We start from the raw sequence: 18,218 nt of genomic DNA on the forward strand, positions 1-18,218 counted from the left end.
TATGGCGTGAACGCACCTATATCCTAATATAACTTCACAGACTGGGTTCCTGTCTAAGTGGGAAGTTCTTGGCCAGCAAACAAATGTGGAGCACACTTTATGCCATACATCTTGGTAACATTAGGTTAAAATTAAGGTAATTTTTACACCGTTTCCACAGTAACTTATTAACATAAAACATACTGAGCATTTTACCATCAGATTTCAGTAAAGAAAAGCCTGGATTTGCTCACCACTCTGATCTGTACAGTAGGTATATCAGAAGACAGATGCAGTAGCTTTCTATCTATTTCTCCAAACAAGCTTAGCCACATGCATAGGTTAGCCTATATATGGCATATCTTACAGCTAACACCTTTTTCCATTAGCATTTGAGATACTATTAAGCCCCTGTATAACTCATACCATAAGCTATGCTATTCATATGTAACCTTAGAATGAACAACACTGGCCAGAGAACAGTGAAAGCTCTGCTATGCATAGTGGACCCACAGAGAAATTTCATTACCCAAATGTTTCTCATTCATAAACCAGGTGACTTAATAGTTTTGCCAGTTAAGAGAAATAAAAAAATGACACAAATGAGACAATTATTGACACACAGATCTATAATTGTCTCATTTGTGTTGGCAGTAGAACTTGGGAGGATTTTTAATGCCAATTATTCATTTGGCAGGCACTTTTATACAAATCTTTGCATCAACCTATACATTTTTATCAGTATCCCAGTCTTCATTGGAAATTAAACATTTGCTAACTCAATGCCCTATCCCAACTGAGCTACAGAAACTGCAAACATTACAGATTATATTGAAATTTAAAGACTCATGTTTCCATTTGCTCTAAATTTAATCCATTTGCTATTGGGAAAAACAACCAAGATCTCACACTCACAGAGATCTCCTGTGATTAGTTTTTACTATAGGCTCTTCCACCCTGAAGCTATTTTGGGGATTTTCGCCTGGATTTGGCCTACCCAATTTCAAAAGCTTCCCATACCCACATGCAGAGGTTTACATACAAAAGTTTGGTATCATTTTACAGGAAACCCTTTGAAATTACATAAAACACTGTTGAAAGTGCTAAACATGGTTGTATGTGTTGTCAGTCCTCTAATAAACACAAAAATAAATAGGCGCTTTTTGATGTTTTTTTTCTAAAGTTTTTATTTGAAAGTGTATAACTCTGGCCCTGGGTATCTCAGCTCCCTGCAGACAGTTTTGTTTGATTCCAGCAATTGTCAGCTTACAGAGGAAAAAGGAATTTTTTCTCTATCATAATGTATGCAAAAGTTATTTTACTCCAACTGAAGGGAGGAATAATACCCTTTTTGTATACAATTTCTGCCTAAAAACATTTGAAGTGCTCCCATAACCACATACAGTGGAATAAATGCAATTTCTTTATATCATTTTAAAGAAAACCCTTTGAAGTTTCATAAAAAGCTGCTGTTTGTGATCAATTTTGTTACTTATGTTGTTTTTCATATGATGAAACACCAAATTTTCTTTTTTATGTTGTAAACACTGTCTTTGATAGTGTATAACTCTGGTTCTGGGTGCTCTAGCAGACTGCAGAAAGTTCTGGTTGTTAGCAGCATCAGACAGTAAACACCCAAAAAAAGAATGATCTCTTTAGCATGTCGCATTCAAAAGTTATTCTTATTTTACTGAATGGTGTGAAAAGACATTTTTCATATAAATATTAATTTTTTGTTTTGCACATATAATAAATAGCAAGTGACTAATTATGCACACAACTAAAGAAAATGCTGTGAATGGACTCATTGTTTAGAGTAGGACCTAAGATAAAAGATGGTGTAGCATTTGTGGCTGTATGTGCTATCTGAGGCAGTCCACACTCAAGTTTCACATATGTTTTATTCATTTTTATAATGTATTATTCATTCGATGATTGTTGGATATGTGTTGATATTAGAACAAAAATAACGCTGTAGCCTTATTCCTGAGAATGAGAGCTTTCATTTGATATAAGACTTGCCCATGTTTGTCATATTATATGAAATATGTGAATATTAAATGATATAATAAATTGTCGGGGGGGTGATAGTGTAAATTAAGTGTAAATAACTTTCTTACAGTAAAAGATATGTCAAAGTGATGCATATCTGCAGAAAGTAGAGACTCTAAGCTTTCAAACAGTATCTCATATGTGTTACTGGGGTCCATGACGGACCATTAAAGATTAAAAGAATCTTTTATATTAAGTCAAAATACGAAATTTTGGACCCGGGACAGGGTCCTTAAATATATATACACATTTCAAATTGCTTTGTTTATTTTTTTATTTTTTTATTTATTCATCTTTACACATGAGCTAAAACCATACTGATCAGTTTAAGCATTCGTCTGCAGTCGCTTAAGCTTCTGAACCCATCAAACTTGCTTGTATATTTGTTTTTATTGCTATGTTGCGGTTTAAAATTTTATTGAATCAAAGCGCTCACATTTATTTTTGGAACAGCACCATGTGGATGATATGTTTATCATGCATCTCTCTTTCTCATAACATATCTGTCTTTCATTCCATCCATCTATCCAGTTACATTCACCCATTCCCACAGTACATGTAATCCCTTGCTTTCTCTAGATCCACCTCTCGTTCCGGTCCGATTCTACATTAACAGGTTTGCACCCCTCCCTGACCCCCCCCCCAGACTGAAGCTAACTTCTTTCAACCAGGGTTTGTAACACAAGCTGGGGTGCTAATAATATCTTTGGTGTGACCCAATGTTCACAGCCACACTTCTCTACACCTCTCTCTCTCTCTTCCCGTCTGTGTAGATCTTTCTTCCAATTTGCTCATCTGTCCCTTAAGGCCTCAAAGTTGGAAATGTATAACCAGGCGACACTCTCGTGCTAACTGGCAGCTAACAATAAACGCAGTGCTAAGACAAAGCATGTTGAAGATGGTCTACAATCAAAATAAATCTACTAGGTTGATCAGATAGATAAAGTCACCCATCTTACTATTAAAGTAATGCTATCCTCACTTCTGCTGTCACTTAAATTAGAAGTGGTCGTACAGTAGATTGCATGTGGATGTGTTTGAGGCCGATGCATATGGCTGTATGTGTGGGCTGTTGTTATGCTGTCGTCATGTGATGTTATGCAAAGTCATGTAATTCTGCTGAAGGTCTTCCAAAATAGAAGTTATTCCAGTGCTGTGATGGTCACACTTGTCAGCATATCCTGACATGCTGGTCATTATGCTAAAGCTCTTTCTCTGAGCGGTCAGGTCAGCTTGACTACGATGACAACAATACACTAAGGAAAGTATAAATAAATACATTTTTAAAAAAGGGCATGAGATGTTCTTACATGTGACATTTTCAAATGTAGCCTGAGACACAGGGTGACAATATCAATGGTGAATTAAACAAAATGCAACACTTTAATATTTCCAAAGCATGTATTTTGTCTATTGTATATAAAGGTGTTTTATTTAGTAGACAGTGAATGACGGATAACCCAAACTACATGTTAATTTGACAGTAGCCTGTATATTTGAAGGCACACACACAATGCTACACGCTGTTCCATAAATCACTCTGTGACATCATTTCATAAACCTCAATGAATGACCTTAACTGATTACATAAGAAAGAAACACCTTGATAATCCCTCTCGCAAAGATACTTCACCACCTCTCAAAAAAAACCTCTCCTTGTAAACAAAGTCCTACTTGTAAACACAGTTTTGTAAACTGCACCTGACGAAATGTTTTTTCATTTGTAAGTCGCTTTGGATAAAACAGTCTAACTACTAAATAGTTACATGCAATGTCAAATATTCAGCTTCGCCTTCTTTTATCCATTGCATATCAGTGCAAGCAATGGGTCTGTCACTTAAGATATTCTGGATGTACAGGATCTACTAATGACAGGATGAGCTTAAGTAATGCATTTATGATTGGGTTTTTTACTTGTGCAACAGTGTAAATTTGTCTGATTTTCTTTCTAGACCTTTTAAAAAAATCTGTGTTAAATGAGGCATTTCACAAGACTTTCTTAAGATGTCAAATAAAACTTTGGTGACCCCAGAACACGTATGTGAAGTTCTAGCTTAAAATATTTACATAATTATAGCATGTAAAAATTGCCACTTTGTAGGTATTTGCAAAAACGTGCCGTTTTTGGGTGTGTCCTTTTAAATGCAAATGAGTTGATATCTGCACTAAATGGCAGTGCCGTGGTTGGAAAATGCAGATTTAAGGGGGTCGCACACCGGATGCGCAGCTCAGCACCGTTCTAAAAAAAATCGAACACATTGTTTTCTATGAGTATATGCAGCTACAACTCAGGAAGTTGCTCAAATCCCTGTCGTGCCACAGAGTGCCACTCACATAGTTTAACATTAAATAAAATCATATTTGTCCCAAATTAAGGGGCGGCATTATCCCCTTCTTACATCACAAGGGGAGCCAAATTTCATTGACTTATTTTTTCACAGGTTTGCAGAGAATAGTTTACCAAAACAAAGTTACTGGGTTGATCTTTTTCACAATTTCTAGTTTGATACAAGCACTGGGGACCCAATTATAGCACTTAAACATGCAAGATTTTTTATGATATGTCCCATTTAGTCACAGCTGGGCTTGGAATAAAGATCCAAATAGGATTTGATCAACCTTCAGTTGGATTTAGACAAAAAGATTTAATGTTGTGGATTTGGGATTTATGATTGTGTGTGATGGTCAATTTTTAGGAGAAACAGTTGAATAAATCTTTTATAACAGTTGAGCAAGTTATTATTAAACTTTGATGCATGATGTTTGAATTCAGTTTGTAGTGTAACATAATAAATGCTTTGTTTTGCATATTACTCTATTAAACCAAAGTTACAAAGTCTGGGAAGGGGACAATCCCAGAATACAGAAATGCAGAAATTTAAGATTTTGTACTACATTTGTAGGAAATTAAATGATACAAAACAATACTTAAAACTAAAAAAAAAAAAACGCTGTTATGCAGATGTTTGCCAGTAACTTACTGTAGATTTAAAGTAATGTTATTTACTGGCAACAGTTTGTTCAAAGTTAAATGAACATTAACAAGTATTTGTCTTTACAGAATAAAACTATAAAATAACAGCCTCATGCAAAGCATTCTGGGAACCAAAAATCCCCATTTACATTTTTCTGGTTTTCCTTCAGATTTTGATTTCCAGAATGCTTTGGCAACTGTTTGTTCAAAGTTAAATGGACATTTAACATTAACAAGTATTTGTCTTCACAGAATAAAACTATAAAATAACAGCCTCATGCAAAGCATTCTGGGAACCAAAAATCCCCATTTACATTTTTCTGTTTTTTTCCTTCAGATTTTGATTCCCAGAATGCTTTGCATGAGAGTGTTATTTAAGTTTTATTCTGTTCATATAAAGACTTGTTAATGTTTAATATCCATTTAACTTTGAACAAACAGTTGCCAGTATTACTGTAATTTCTACATAATTTTTTAACAGTGTTCTTTTTACTTTAAACTTCAATTATTGTTGTTTAAACAAAGCATTTATTGCTTAATAAAAATGCCAAACTAAAGAAACAAAACCTTCTATAACAACAGAATCCCTCATTAAAACTCCTGTATAAATTTACACTCAACACATTGAATCAACCCTCAACAGTGACAACAGAAACAAACACGTCACGCTGAGCTCAGAAGGTTTAAATGACGAAACAACAGCGATTCCCAACACGCCAAAGGGAAAACAGCAGAAACAGAAATAGCAGGAAATAAAAGGTGAGTGTGACTGACCAGGGTTTGCTGATATCTCAGAGACTTCCTTTGCGACGCATCTGCGGCCATTGACACACTGTCACTTTCCCAAAAATAAACCGCCTGTCTGTCTTAGCATTCCCACCCTGGGGTGGCACGGACTGAGGGCACACGCGCGCGCACACAAGTTCTCTCAATATCTCTTTCACTCTCTCTCTCTCCAACACACACAGTTTTCCTGGCTTCATGCATGCACAGGCATCTCTCGTTTTCTCGCTCTCACTTTCTCTCACACACCTTCTCATGTGGTGCAACACAGCAGTCCCATTCCCCAATTAAGTTTTGTGTGTGTGTGTGTGTGTACATTTCTGTGGATGTGCTTGGGTCATGTACATGTGTTTCTGCTCTTGTGTGTGTATGGGATTGATACAAGGTTGTGAGCAGTAGATGCCAAACTAAACCCTGTGTACCGCTTCATTAGTGGGGCTGGCTTGTTTCATGGGCCCATCTGGTCGCCCCTGGCAACACACTAAGACTTTGATCACCTGTTCATTTGGACAGGGGACAGCAGAAGGAACTCCCTGCCCCCCTTGAAACATGATGAGGGGAGAACAGGGAGGACCTGATCAACCCCGGCCATCTCCGATTTACCCTTTACATCAGTATGTTGACCAACATACTCACAAGATATTTAAAGAAATAAATATAGTATGTTGGATAAGGATGTGGATATTGGTGCTTCTGAATAGCTTAGTGGTAGAGCATTGTGTTAGGAGCACAAAAGGTCATGGGTTTAAACCTAAGTGTCAACCTTCCGATCTCTCTGATGAAGCCAACATGGAAATGACTTAGACTGGAATTTTTTGACAGGCCGCTAGAGGCCATCTCCAAAAGGGAGTCCATAGACCCCTGTGTTAAAATGCCAAAACAAAATAAATGTTTACAGCCTGGTACAAAAAGTGTTTTTGGTCTGTATAGCTAATTTTGCCCTTCATGACAACTGTGAGGAGGGTGAATTTTTTTGTAACTCATCCGTTTAAATTATATTAAGCCTTAAAGTTTTGCATAATTAAGGGCGTGGCCACTTGAGTGACGGTTTGAACAGCCACTGCTGTCACTAGAATCGAGCTAGGCGGGCGTGGTTTAGCAACCAGGAACCTCAGCTTCACACACGTCCCACCTCTTTACCCATTTTCGGTTATCCGCAAGTGATGCACGGTGACGTGCAGCGAAGATGGCGATGGCAGGCACCGCCTACTTTAAGCTTCAAAAAAGCTCACGTTCACAAACCTATGGGTGACGTCACAGACACTACATCCATATTTTTACAGTCAATGGTTTGAACCCAAGGAACACATATGGTGATAAAAAATGTGTACATTGTAATGCACTTTAACTTTTTTGGGTAAAAGTGTCTATCAAATGCGTAAAAGTAAAAAATGGGTAAGAAAACAAACTTAGGACTCTAAATAGAAAGCAAATAGTTCGATTAAAAATAAACTTGCAATATTATATATAAACATGATTTATGTATATAAATAAAACAAATATTTTCACAAAATTTTCATTTAAATTATAGTAGTGGAAATAAGCTTTACAAACAGATGGCACAGTATAATTACAGTAAACATACATGTATTATATTGTATAAAAAAAAATGCTGGGTTATTTTCAACCCAGCGTGGGGTCAAAAAGGTACAAACCCAACCAGTTGGGTTGTAGTTTTGGATTGTTTTAACCCATTGTTGAGTCAAATATAAACATTTTCGGAGTTAAATTAGCCCATTGGCTTTAAAAAATATATTTAAAATAACCCAGCATTTTTTGTGTGTTTTTAAAGATTTTGATAATATAAATAAATATTACTGGATGATCATTAACTAGTTTATTCACTATATATATATATATATATATATAAGAGCAGATTTTAATTAAATTGAATTAAATTACTGTACCTGAGAACCAATTACATCATCAGTTATGGTACACTGATGTTTGACATGGGGAGGCGGAGCCTAAAGCTGTAGGCTGTGGGTGTGGCAGCAGAAATGCAGGTATGTCGTTCAGACAGAAACTGGTACAAGTAAAAAAAAACCTGTAGTGTCAGAGGAGGCAGAGCAGAAGATAGTCCGGCTACAAGACAGCATGGGAAAACACATAGTGTTGTTTTCAAATAGCCGATTACAACAGAACAACTTCTAAAACAGAAAAGAGAGAGAATATGAGAAACAGTTTAATCACTTTTCCACAGAGAGGATGACATGTAAGTTAATTTACTGATTTAAACCATATATTTTAAAGCACTGTTAGAAAGGTAATATATACACAACCATGTCAAACTGTCCACATTAATTAATTTATTATTAAATACGTGATACATTCCTATAGTTAAAATTAGGATTTCCTATAAATGAAACTTGCTGTTTACATGCAAAGCTCATATTGTTTAGTGTTTGTATGTGTTGGGTGTGAGTGCGTGCATGTGTCGGGTGTGAGAGTATGATGCCCAGGCATCATAATGCAGAAGAACTGGTTGAGTGACAGTCTTTGAGAGTCTTTTAGTCTGCAAAACAAATGGAAAACAATGCATTTAGACGAAGAATGCATTGACAAAGAATAATCAGCTGTGAGAGTAACTCATGTGTGTCATATTTTATGTACACATTTGTACATGTATATTCGTTTTAGATTATAATTGAGACTGCAATATACAGTATGAAATATAGTCATTGTTTGTTGTGTTTGTGTTGTCGAATATCAAGTTACAAATTTAGCATGTCGTGCTTTGTGCTAGATCTTTATCCATAAAACTTTTTTCCTCAACAGAATGTCTAATGCATCTAATTTAACGTATCCATGTATACCAGGCAATACTCTCTGTGGTGAGTGCTTTTCTGTGTCTTATTCATTGTCATCCTTCCGTCATTTTTTCAACTTGATTATATTACTTCCTAAGGTTTTGAGTCAATTTTTTTGTCATTTAAGTCAAACCCTTATAGCCAAATCATGTGTAGAAATGTATACTGTAAAGTATAAGATATACTGTCCAGCATGTTAGTAGCAGTTCTGATTCATATTGCACCCTAAATGAGATAAAACATCAAAGATGAATGAACAGTACTATTTATTCAGACATTTGCATATGATGTGGGCGACTTTAGAGAGGAATACAGGCGTAGCTGGCAATGAAAAGTTTCCATTTGATGAGCTCACTTAGTAATGTTGTAAGACTTTTGATGTCATGATAATGCTGTAGTGTCTTTTCATTGAACTATGATAGCCACATTTTTATGTCTACAACATTGTATGGCAATATTCAGTATTCTAAAAACAAGGTCACCTAACCAAAAAATGCCTTTTTAAGGATCTAAAAAAAATTCAACAAGAGCAAACAAGTTTTGTTGAGTGCATTGTTGTAACAGCCTGTCAAAACAAATGCTTCTTTAAAATTTCGTACACATAAGTCACCCGGTAAGATTATCTTTTGACAATAGTCTACATTATTGACTGACACATATAAATTCTTATGACTATGTGTGTGTGTTATATTTTAGTATGTTCATAAAAATCTAACTTGCAGTCTTTCTCTCAATCTTTCCTGCAGAAGTGCTTTTATATGAAGTAGAACTGATTGTTGTTCCAGTGGTGTTTTTTTTGCTTTTTTTCACCTTACTGATCATCGTGTTTGTGCTCAAATGTTGCTACCATAAGCCAACAAAGCCTTATCAACACCATATAATTGAAAAACATGACACACAAAACCATAACAACACACAAAGGCATCGCAACAGTGCCAGACAGCACCTGCAAGGCATTGATGGTAACTACACCAGCTATTTTTGTTCCGCTGTACTGTATATCCTACATTAAATGATCTATACACGCTTTATTTATTCAAAGATATTATCGTTTATAAATGATCGCAATATTAATTAATATATTGAGTGTTTATGTGAATGTAATTCTTACAAATATTAAGTCATTCTGTAACACCTATTCATAGGAAGCTGTTAGACAGGTCTGTATCTGTTTAAGAAACAAATCATTTAACATTTAAAATGTTTCTTAATGTTTAATTTAACACAAACAGCACCACCGCAGTTTAACCCAATGGAGCATGAGGTTATCCCAATGTCAGCCCAAAGTCATCATAACAACCAGAATGGCAAGCCTGCAGTACCGCAGACGTCCACAGAGAGGAGCCGTGACATCTTTGAACTGATCACACCACTGCCACCTACACTCTCTGTGCAACACCACGACTCGGTCACGCTGTATAGAGCTGTCATGGACAAACAGCCCGTGATTTTACGAGTGCTTAAAGGTAAACCTGAAGGAGAGGAACAGAGTTTGCGTAATCTGACATAATCTTACAGATTCTAGAAACAAAACTATAGAGACTGTATATCAAAACAGGTTTCATATAGACTTGGGGTTTTTTTATTTCGTTGGTATTTAATAAAGTATTTCGTTTTCATAAGCTGATTCACTTTGCTTTTTATAACTAAAATAACATTGCAAAATCATTCCTTACCATTGATAACAAAGATGCGTTCGACAAGCCCGGTTTGACGTCATAGCCCGGAAACTCGTCTCGTGCATAAAAAAAACACACACACCTCAAGGCAAAAGCCGTTTCTCAATATGCGTTCTTAGCCGTTTCTCAATGTCAAGGAAGGATCCTCGGAAGCTAGAATTTCGAGGATGCTACGTCATCGACGTCCGTCGAAGGACTGTTCCAATGTCGAGGATCCTTGAAATTTCAGCCAAGGACTGAGTCCTTCGTTCGAGAAATATCCCATATACAGGAAAGGATGCAAATTTGTATCCTTCGCGCTCTTCACGCGCTGAAATCACCCACAATCCTATGCGCGCAGCACCGAAAGCACACCTTTCAATCACGCAATGACGTAATGACGTGCACTTGCTAGCCTGTTCCATTTAACGTGTTCTCCGAATGCTTAAAAGGATCCTCGCCTAGCCTCTGAAGGAAGTGACTTGTAAGGACTAGTCCTGCCAAGGAAGTATCATTGACATTGAGAAACGGCTCTTGTCTGTACTTGTGTTCTTGTGGACTTGTGAAACGTCATCAGTCGCGGCCCAAGTACTGTTCCAATTCAAAGTTCGCATCAAGCCCAAGTTCACATAAAAGCCGTTTCTCAATGTCAAGGAAGGATCCTCGGAAGCTAGAATTTCGAGGATGCTACGTCATCGACGTCCGTCGAAGGACTGTTCCAATGTCGAGGATCCTCGAAATGTCAGCCAAGGACTGAGTCCTTCGTTTGAGAAATATCCCATATACAGGAAAGGATGCAAATTTGTATCCTTCGCGCTCTTCACGCGCTGAAATCACCCACAATCCTATGCGCGCAGCACCGAAAGCACACCTTTCAATCACGCAATGACGTAGTGACGTGCACTTGCTAGCCTGTTCCATTTAACGTCTTCTCCGAATGCTTAAGAGGAGCCTCGCCTAGCCTCTGAAGGAAGTGACTTGTAAGGACTAGTCCTGCCAAGGAAGTTTCCTTGACATTGAGAAACGGCTATAATCCCCGGATGTGTTCTTGATCCGCCCATTTTATCGAGGATGCATCAGAGGAGACTTGTGTGGACTTATGACAGCGAAGTTTCCCAGAATGCATTTCGCGTCAGGAGTTCGTTCTTCCGAGTCTGAACTTGCAAGTTCGAACTACGAAGGACACAAGTCCGAGTTCGGCGTACTTGGTTTTGAGAAACGGAGAAAATCTTCTTCTTCTTCTTCTTCTTCTGTTGTTTAAATGGCGGGTGGCAAACCAACTAAAGGTGCATTTACCGCCACCTACTGGATTCGAGTATGGAGCACTACTTGGTTGTATACATTTAGTGAAAAAAAAAAAAATAATAATAATAATAATAATAATAATAATAATCAAAAATACTACTATTAATAAACATTTCGTGTTTCTCAAGGCAAAATTACTTCCTTACATTTTTTTATTTCTTATTTTTTATTAATGCTTATAAAAAGATACATTTTGACAATATATTATTGTCAGTTGAAAAACAATTCAATTTTAAAATTAAATTAAGGAATTAAAAATAGACAAAAGGGAAATTTGTAAATTGCAGCTTGACATTTTTTGACTGTAACGGATCACTAAGGTAAGAAAAAAATTGCCAACAGGTAGGCAACATTTTCGACGATATATTAAGTGTAGGCTACATCAAAAATTTGGAACAAATTTTAAAAAAAAAATAAATAAATATAAAAAGACTAGAGATTTAAATCTATTAATGTAAAATTCATTTTCAAACAAGGTTTCATCTTCACATCTTCTACTTTTCACTCCTTCTGATCTGGGTTTGTGGGCAAAAATCTCATAGACATGCATGAAAGCTTACAATTAAACAGTACATGTGTTCCTGTAGCTTAATTGGCTGAGCATTGCATTAGCAGCACAACGGTCATAGGTTTGATCCCAAGGACCACTGATAATGATAAAATGTTCTGTATGGCTTGAATACACTGGAAGTTGTTTTTCATCTATGGGTTAATTTTCCCCCTGCAGAATCAGCTGATGCCCGAGAGCATAAATCTTTTCTGGGATTTGCCCGCTTTCTGACAGAGCTGGGCCCTCACACATCTCTGCCCAGACTGCTGGGTGTGGTGACTGTGGAGAGGCCATTGATGATCGTGATGGAGGAGCTGGAACACAGAGACCTGTTGAGCTTCCTGTGGAGGTGCAGAAAGGTACAGAGAAATGCCCATCTATCTTTATGTCCAATAAATAAACTTTTATTTCTTGTACTGTCATGTTTTGTTTAAAACAGTAAGATAAGGTGGAAAATACAGTACTGAATGGCTTGTTCATTTTTTATTTATACTGTATCCCTCATAAAGTTATACTTTGTAAAGTAGTTGGTCTTGGGAGAGAGACATTCTCTGTCCTTACTGAGAGCATATGTTTTGACAGAAACCAGTGCATCAATGTTTTTCGTAATGGACCTGTCAGTTGTCAGTGTGAACGCATAATCTTCATCTTTATGACTGGTTGTAAATCTTTTTTATAGGAACGCACGGGTCAGACAGCACCGTGTGACTTGACTGAAAGGCGAATCTTTACCATGGGCGCTCAGATTGGATCTGCTCTGGTTAGATAACAGATTTGCTTACAGATAATAACATCAGAGAATCATATTGACAGCTGTAAAAAAAAGCCTAGCAGTGTAAATAAATACATTTATGAAAGGAATGCATTTATGAGCTACCTGCTTTTGACAGAATATACAGATAGCTTAATATATCATATTGTGGCTTTAACTCTTTTATGCATTGATCATGGCCTTTATGATTTATAACATACAATGAAGTTATTGTTAATTATTGTTTTAATACAATTGTTCCTAAATCGTAGGAGTATCTGCATAGTAAAAACTACATCCATGGAAATGTCAGAGCTCGAAGCATCCTGGTTGGTCAGGACCTGTCAGTCAAGCTTTGGGGGTTGGGGCCAGCATTTCGGAGGACGATGGATGTGGGTTCTTCGATGGATAGTGTGGAACATGTAGAAATGAAGAAGTGGCAAGCTCCAGAGGTGTTGGCACGGAAACCTCTGCAGCCCAGTAGCGACATGTAAGTGCAAGGTAGTGTTTGGTATCTTTCATGTGCTTCATAGACCTTTGATCTTTGTGTTATTTGTTCTCATTCATTCCAACATAGATGGTCATTTGGCATTTTGCTGTACGAAATGGTCACGCTAGGTAAGTGTGTCTGTACAAGTTGTACATTAAATTGTACATTTGGATACTGTTGAACTGACTTCATGTGTGTAATCTCAGGTGACGTTCCTTTTCCCAACATTATGCCAAGTGAACTTCTGCAGTATTTACAGAGAGGAAATAAATTGAAAAAACCACCCAGCTGCTCTAAAACCCTGTAAGTTCACCTAAACACGCACAGACACAGACACACACAGACACACACACACACACACACACACACACAGAGAGAGAGAGAGAGAGAGAGAGAGAGAGAGAGAGAGAGAGAGAGAGAGAGAGAGAGAGAGAGAGAGAGAGAGAGAGAGAGAGAGAGAGAGAGAGAGAGAGAGAACATCAACCCACATAAGATCAGAAACATCTGATACAAAGTAAAAATCTCACTGTTCACATAATAACTGAGATCCTCATAAAGTCTCCTAAGCTTTGAAAGAGCAATTTCCGAGTAATACATTTTATTTGGAAAGGTACATGAAGAAAATAATACGTGACCAGAATCCAAAAAATACTATTACGTATAAAATTAGTCATATAAGATATAATGTCATGTAAATATTATATAAATGTAGAAGTATATTTAATATAATATATACATGTAGCATTATATTTGTGTTATAATATATACATGTAGCAGTATGTTTGTAGTGTAATATATACATGTAGCAGTATATATGTAGTGTAATATATACATGTAGCAGTATATATGTAGTATAATATGTACATGTAGCAGTATATATGTAGTGTAATATATACATGTAGCAGTATATATGTAGTGTAATATATCCACGTAGCAATGTAGTAGTATATATGTAGTATGATATATATATGTAGTATAATATATACATGTAGCAGTATATATGTAGTGTAATATATACATGTAGCAGTATATATGTAGTGTAATATATACATGTAGCATATGTGGTGTAATACATGTAGCAGTATATATGTAGTGTAATATATACATGTAGCAGTATATATGTAGTACAACCCCAAAACAGAAAAAGTTGGGACATAGTAGAAATTGTGAGTAAAAAAGGAATGGAATAATTTACAAATCTCATAAACTTATATTTTATTCACAGTAGAATATAGATAACATATCAAATGTTGAAAGTAAAATATTTTGAAATGTCATGCCAAATATTGGCTCATTTTGGATTTCATGAGAGCTACAGTACACATTCCAAAAAAAGTTGGGACAGGTAGCAATAAGAGGCCAGAAAAGTTAAATGTAGATAAAAGGAACAGCTGGAGGAGGACCAATGTTTAGGAATAGGAATGTTGTCCTATTCTTGTCTAATACAGACTTCTAGTTGTTTAACTGTCTTAGGTCTTCTTTGTCGCATCTTCCGCTTTATGATGCACCAAATCTTTTCTTTGGGTGAAAGATCTGGACTGCAGGCTGGCCATTTCAGTACTCAGATCCTTCTTCTATGCAGTCTTGATGTTGTAATTGATGCAGTATGTGATCTGGCATTGTCATGTTGGAAAATGCAAGGTCTTCCCTGAAAGAGACGACGTCTGAATGGGATCATATGTATCTAGAACTTGGATAAACCTTTCAGCATTGATGGTGCCTTTCCAGATGTGTAAGCTGCCCATGCCACACGCACTCATGCAACCCCAAACCATCAGAGATGCAGACTTCTGAAATGAGCGCTAATAACAACTTGAGTTGTCATTGTCCTCTTTAGTCCGGATGAAATGGCGTCCCAGTTTTACAAAAAGAACTTCAAATTTTGATTCGTTGGACCACAGAACAGTTTTCCACTTTACCAAAGTCCATTTTAAATGAGCCTTGCCCAGGGAAAACGCCTGTGCTTCTGGATCATGTTTAGATATGGCTTCTTTTTTGACCTACAGAGTTTTAGCTGGCAACAGCGAATGACACGGTGGATTGTGTTCACTGACAGTGTTTTCTGGAAGTATTCCTGAGCCCAGGTTATGATTTCCATTACAGTAGCATTCCTGTATGTGATGCAGTGCCTTCTAAGGGCCTGAAGATCAAGGGCATCCAGTATGGTTTTCCAGCCTTGACCCTTACGCACAGAGATTGTTCCAGATTCTCTGAATCTTTGAATGATATTATGCGCTGTAGATGATGATAACTTCAATCTCATTGCATTTTTTCTCTGAGAAACTCAGAAAACTATTTTTTCGCTGCAGCATTGGGGGAATTGGTGATTCTCTGCCCATCTTGACCTCTGAGAGACACTGCCACTCTGAGAGGCTCTTTTTATACCCAATCATGTTGCCAATTGACCTAATAAGTTGCAAATTGGTCTTTCAACTGTTCCTTATATGTACATTAAAATTTTCTGGCCTCTTATTGCTACCTGTCCCAACTTTTTTTGGAATGTGTAGCTCTCATGAAATGCAAAATGTGCCAACATTTGGCATGACATTTCAAAATATCTTACTTTCAACATTTGATATGTTATCTATATTCTACTGTGAATAAAATATAAGTTTATGAGATTTGTAAATTATTCCATTCCTTTTTTACTCACAATTTCTACTGTGTCCCAACTTTTTCTGTTTTGGGGTTGTATAATATGTACATGTAGCAGTATATATGTAGTGTAATATATACATGTAGCAGTATATATGTAGTGTAAAATATCCATGTAGCAATGTAGCAGTATATATGTAGTATAATATATATATGTAGTATAATATATACATGTAGCAGTATATATGTAGTGTAATATATACATGTAGCAGTATATATGTAGTATAATATGTACATGTAGCAGTATATATGTAGTGTAATATATACATGTAGCAGTATATATGTAGTGTAATATATCCACGTAGCAATGTAGCAGTATATATGTAGTATAATATATATATGTAGTATAATATATACATGTAGCAGTATATATGTAGTGTAATATATACATGTAGCAGTATATATGTAGTGTAATATATACATGTAGCATATGTAGTGTAATACATGTAGCAGTATATATGTAGTGTAATATATACATGTAGAAGTATATATGTAGTATAATATATCCACGTAGCAATGTAGCAGTATATATGTAGTATAATATATATATATATGTAGTATAATATATACATGTAGCAGTATATATGTAGTGTAAATTACACTACATATATACTGCTACATGTATACTGCTACATATATGTATTAAACTGTTTAATACATATATGTATCAGTATATATGTAGTGAAATACATACAGTACATGTCGCAGTATGTATGTAGTGTAATATATACATATAGCATATACGTATATACACTATATACATTTATATGTGACCACTGACCAGAATCTATAAAAAGAATATTACTTATAAAATGTAAAAGAATATAGTGAACAATATGTGGTAAAATATATATGTAGCAGAATGTTGTATAATATATACAATACATGTATTACAGTAAAATATGACATATTTTTATATAATTATATACATGTATATGTAAACAATATATTAGAATACATACAGTACACAATGTACAGTATGTGGTAAAATATGAACAGTTTTATTATTATATGTTTTATATAATTATATGTGACCAGAATCTTTAAAAAAATTTTTTTATAAAATTAAAGTCAACAATATAAAAGTATAAAATATATATAATATAAAAATAGAAATTAATAAATAGTGTTAAGTATGAAATTTTACAGTAAATTTTAAATTAAAAGTAAAATCATTTTATTATTTTAGCTATGCAGTTTATTCATGTTTATTAATAAACTTATGTTTATTCCTGCAGATATTCCATCATGGAGAACTGCTGTCATTGGAAACCAAACGATCGAACCTCATTGGCTGAGCTGATTCGAAAGCTCCAATCAGCAGAGAGCAGAGCAAACGATCAGACAGTGATAAGAGTGTCAGAGCCGCTGGACATAGAGAATTACATGAAGGAAGTGGGTTACACAGATTCATTCAGCTACGCTGCGCTCTAATGCTTCTTTTGTGTGTCATTCAAATTCAAGAATCACGGATCATCAAAAGATCAGCACACTAGCTATTAAATGACCATTGCAAGGTCTCATGCTAGTACATTTAAAACGTTCAAAAAGAGCCCAGGGCAACCAATCTGATGCATTACATGTCTGGTGCATTATGGTTGGTTTGTGTGTTAGGCACACTGGTTTGAAATAACTTGAAGGCGAGTCAATTATGAAGGAATTAACATTTTTGGGTGATAAGAAAAACACCCAAATAATGGTAAAAAATATTATGTATAATTTGCACCAAATTTGTTATAATTAATTAATTTATGTAATGTAAATGACTCTATGGAGAAGTTTATGTATACTGTACATATAGCCTACATAACTACATAAATATTTTGTTAGCACAATACTTAACATAATATGGATTTATTTATTTCAGTCCATGGGTATGTGGCCACATCCTTTAAGAAAGTGCCTTAGTTGCTCTTTGCATATGTTTGCATATTATTGTATGTAGGCTATGTATTTAAACAACATTCATTATTGTTAGTATGTAAATAGATTTTTATTATCATCAGCGCATCAGATAATTATGACCTGATTTGCTGTTGAATATCATTTCCCAACTAAGTACTTGGAAAATAAATTTAATTCTGACACAAAATACAAAAAAATATCTTGTCTTCTTGTTTGCTGTTAATCTGCTTAATCAATTCCTAATGTACAGCTGTCTAGATTTTTGTACTACTGTATATCTAAGCATCGCAAATATTCATAGTTGAA

At 35.6% G+C, this 18,218-nt stretch overlaps 2 protein-coding genes across 4 annotated transcripts in view; one reads left to right on the plus strand and one right to left on the minus strand.

The window, feature by feature from the left end:
- clcn1a (chloride channel, voltage-sensitive 1a) overlaps nt 1-5,917 on the minus strand; it is a 34,073-nt gene extending 28,156 nt beyond the window's left edge. The window contains exon 1 of one of the 2 annotated variants that reach the window (XR_010544298.1): nt 5,780-5,917. Coding sequence is in view for 1 of the 2 variants with exons in the window: in XM_065287904.1 (XP_065143976.1) it covers nt 5,780-5,830 (51 nt within the window). In the remaining variant the exon portion in view is untranslated. The remainder of the gene's footprint in view (nt 1-5,779) is intronic. The other variant, XM_065287904.1, reaches the window with a different exon arrangement.
- Nucleotides 5,918-7,848: 1,931 nt separating this feature from the next.
- styk1a (serine/threonine/tyrosine kinase 1a) lies at nt 7,849-18,083 on the plus strand. 2 transcript variants are annotated; one of them, XM_065287912.2, is made up of 10 exons: nt 7,849-8,003; nt 8,567-8,622; nt 9,345-9,560; nt 9,831-10,064; nt 12,295-12,470; nt 12,791-12,871; nt 13,135-13,352; nt 13,440-13,480; nt 13,559-13,655; nt 17,246-18,083. In XM_065287912.2, the coding sequence occupies exons 2-10, from the start codon at nt 8,568-8,570 to the stop codon at nt 17,439-17,441; spliced, it is 1,314 nt and encodes a 437-aa protein (XP_065143984.1). In that variant the 5' UTR covers nt 7,849-8,003; nt 8,567; the 3' UTR covers nt 17,442-18,083. The 2 variants fall into 2 exon arrangements, with proteins under 2 accessions (XP_065143984.1, XP_065143983.1); XM_065287911.2 differs by having other exon boundaries at nt 12,289-12,470; nt 17,246-18,081.
- The last annotated feature ends 135 nt before the right edge of the window (nt 18,084-18,218 follow it).

Source organism: Paramisgurnus dabryanus, chromosome 19 (assembly GCF_030506205.2).
Source record: "Paramisgurnus dabryanus chromosome 19, PD_genome_1.1, whole genome shotgun sequence".
Classification (NCBI taxonomy): Eukaryota; Metazoa; Chordata; class Actinopteri; order Cypriniformes; family Cobitidae; genus Paramisgurnus; species Paramisgurnus dabryanus.

Coding starts and splice junctions, on each gene's coding strand:
- styk1a (XM_065287911.2), top strand. CDS start 8,568: ATGTCTAATGCATCTAATTTAACGTATCCATGTATACCAGGCAATACT. Junction 12,471..12,790: donor TCCTGTGGAGGTGCAGAAAG/GTACAGAGAAAT, acceptor TCTTTTTTATAG/GAACGCACGGGTCAGACAGC. Junction 13,656..17,245: donor CCCAGCTGCTCTAAAACCCT/GTAAGTTCACCT, acceptor TTATTCCTGCAG/ATATTCCATCATGGAGAACT.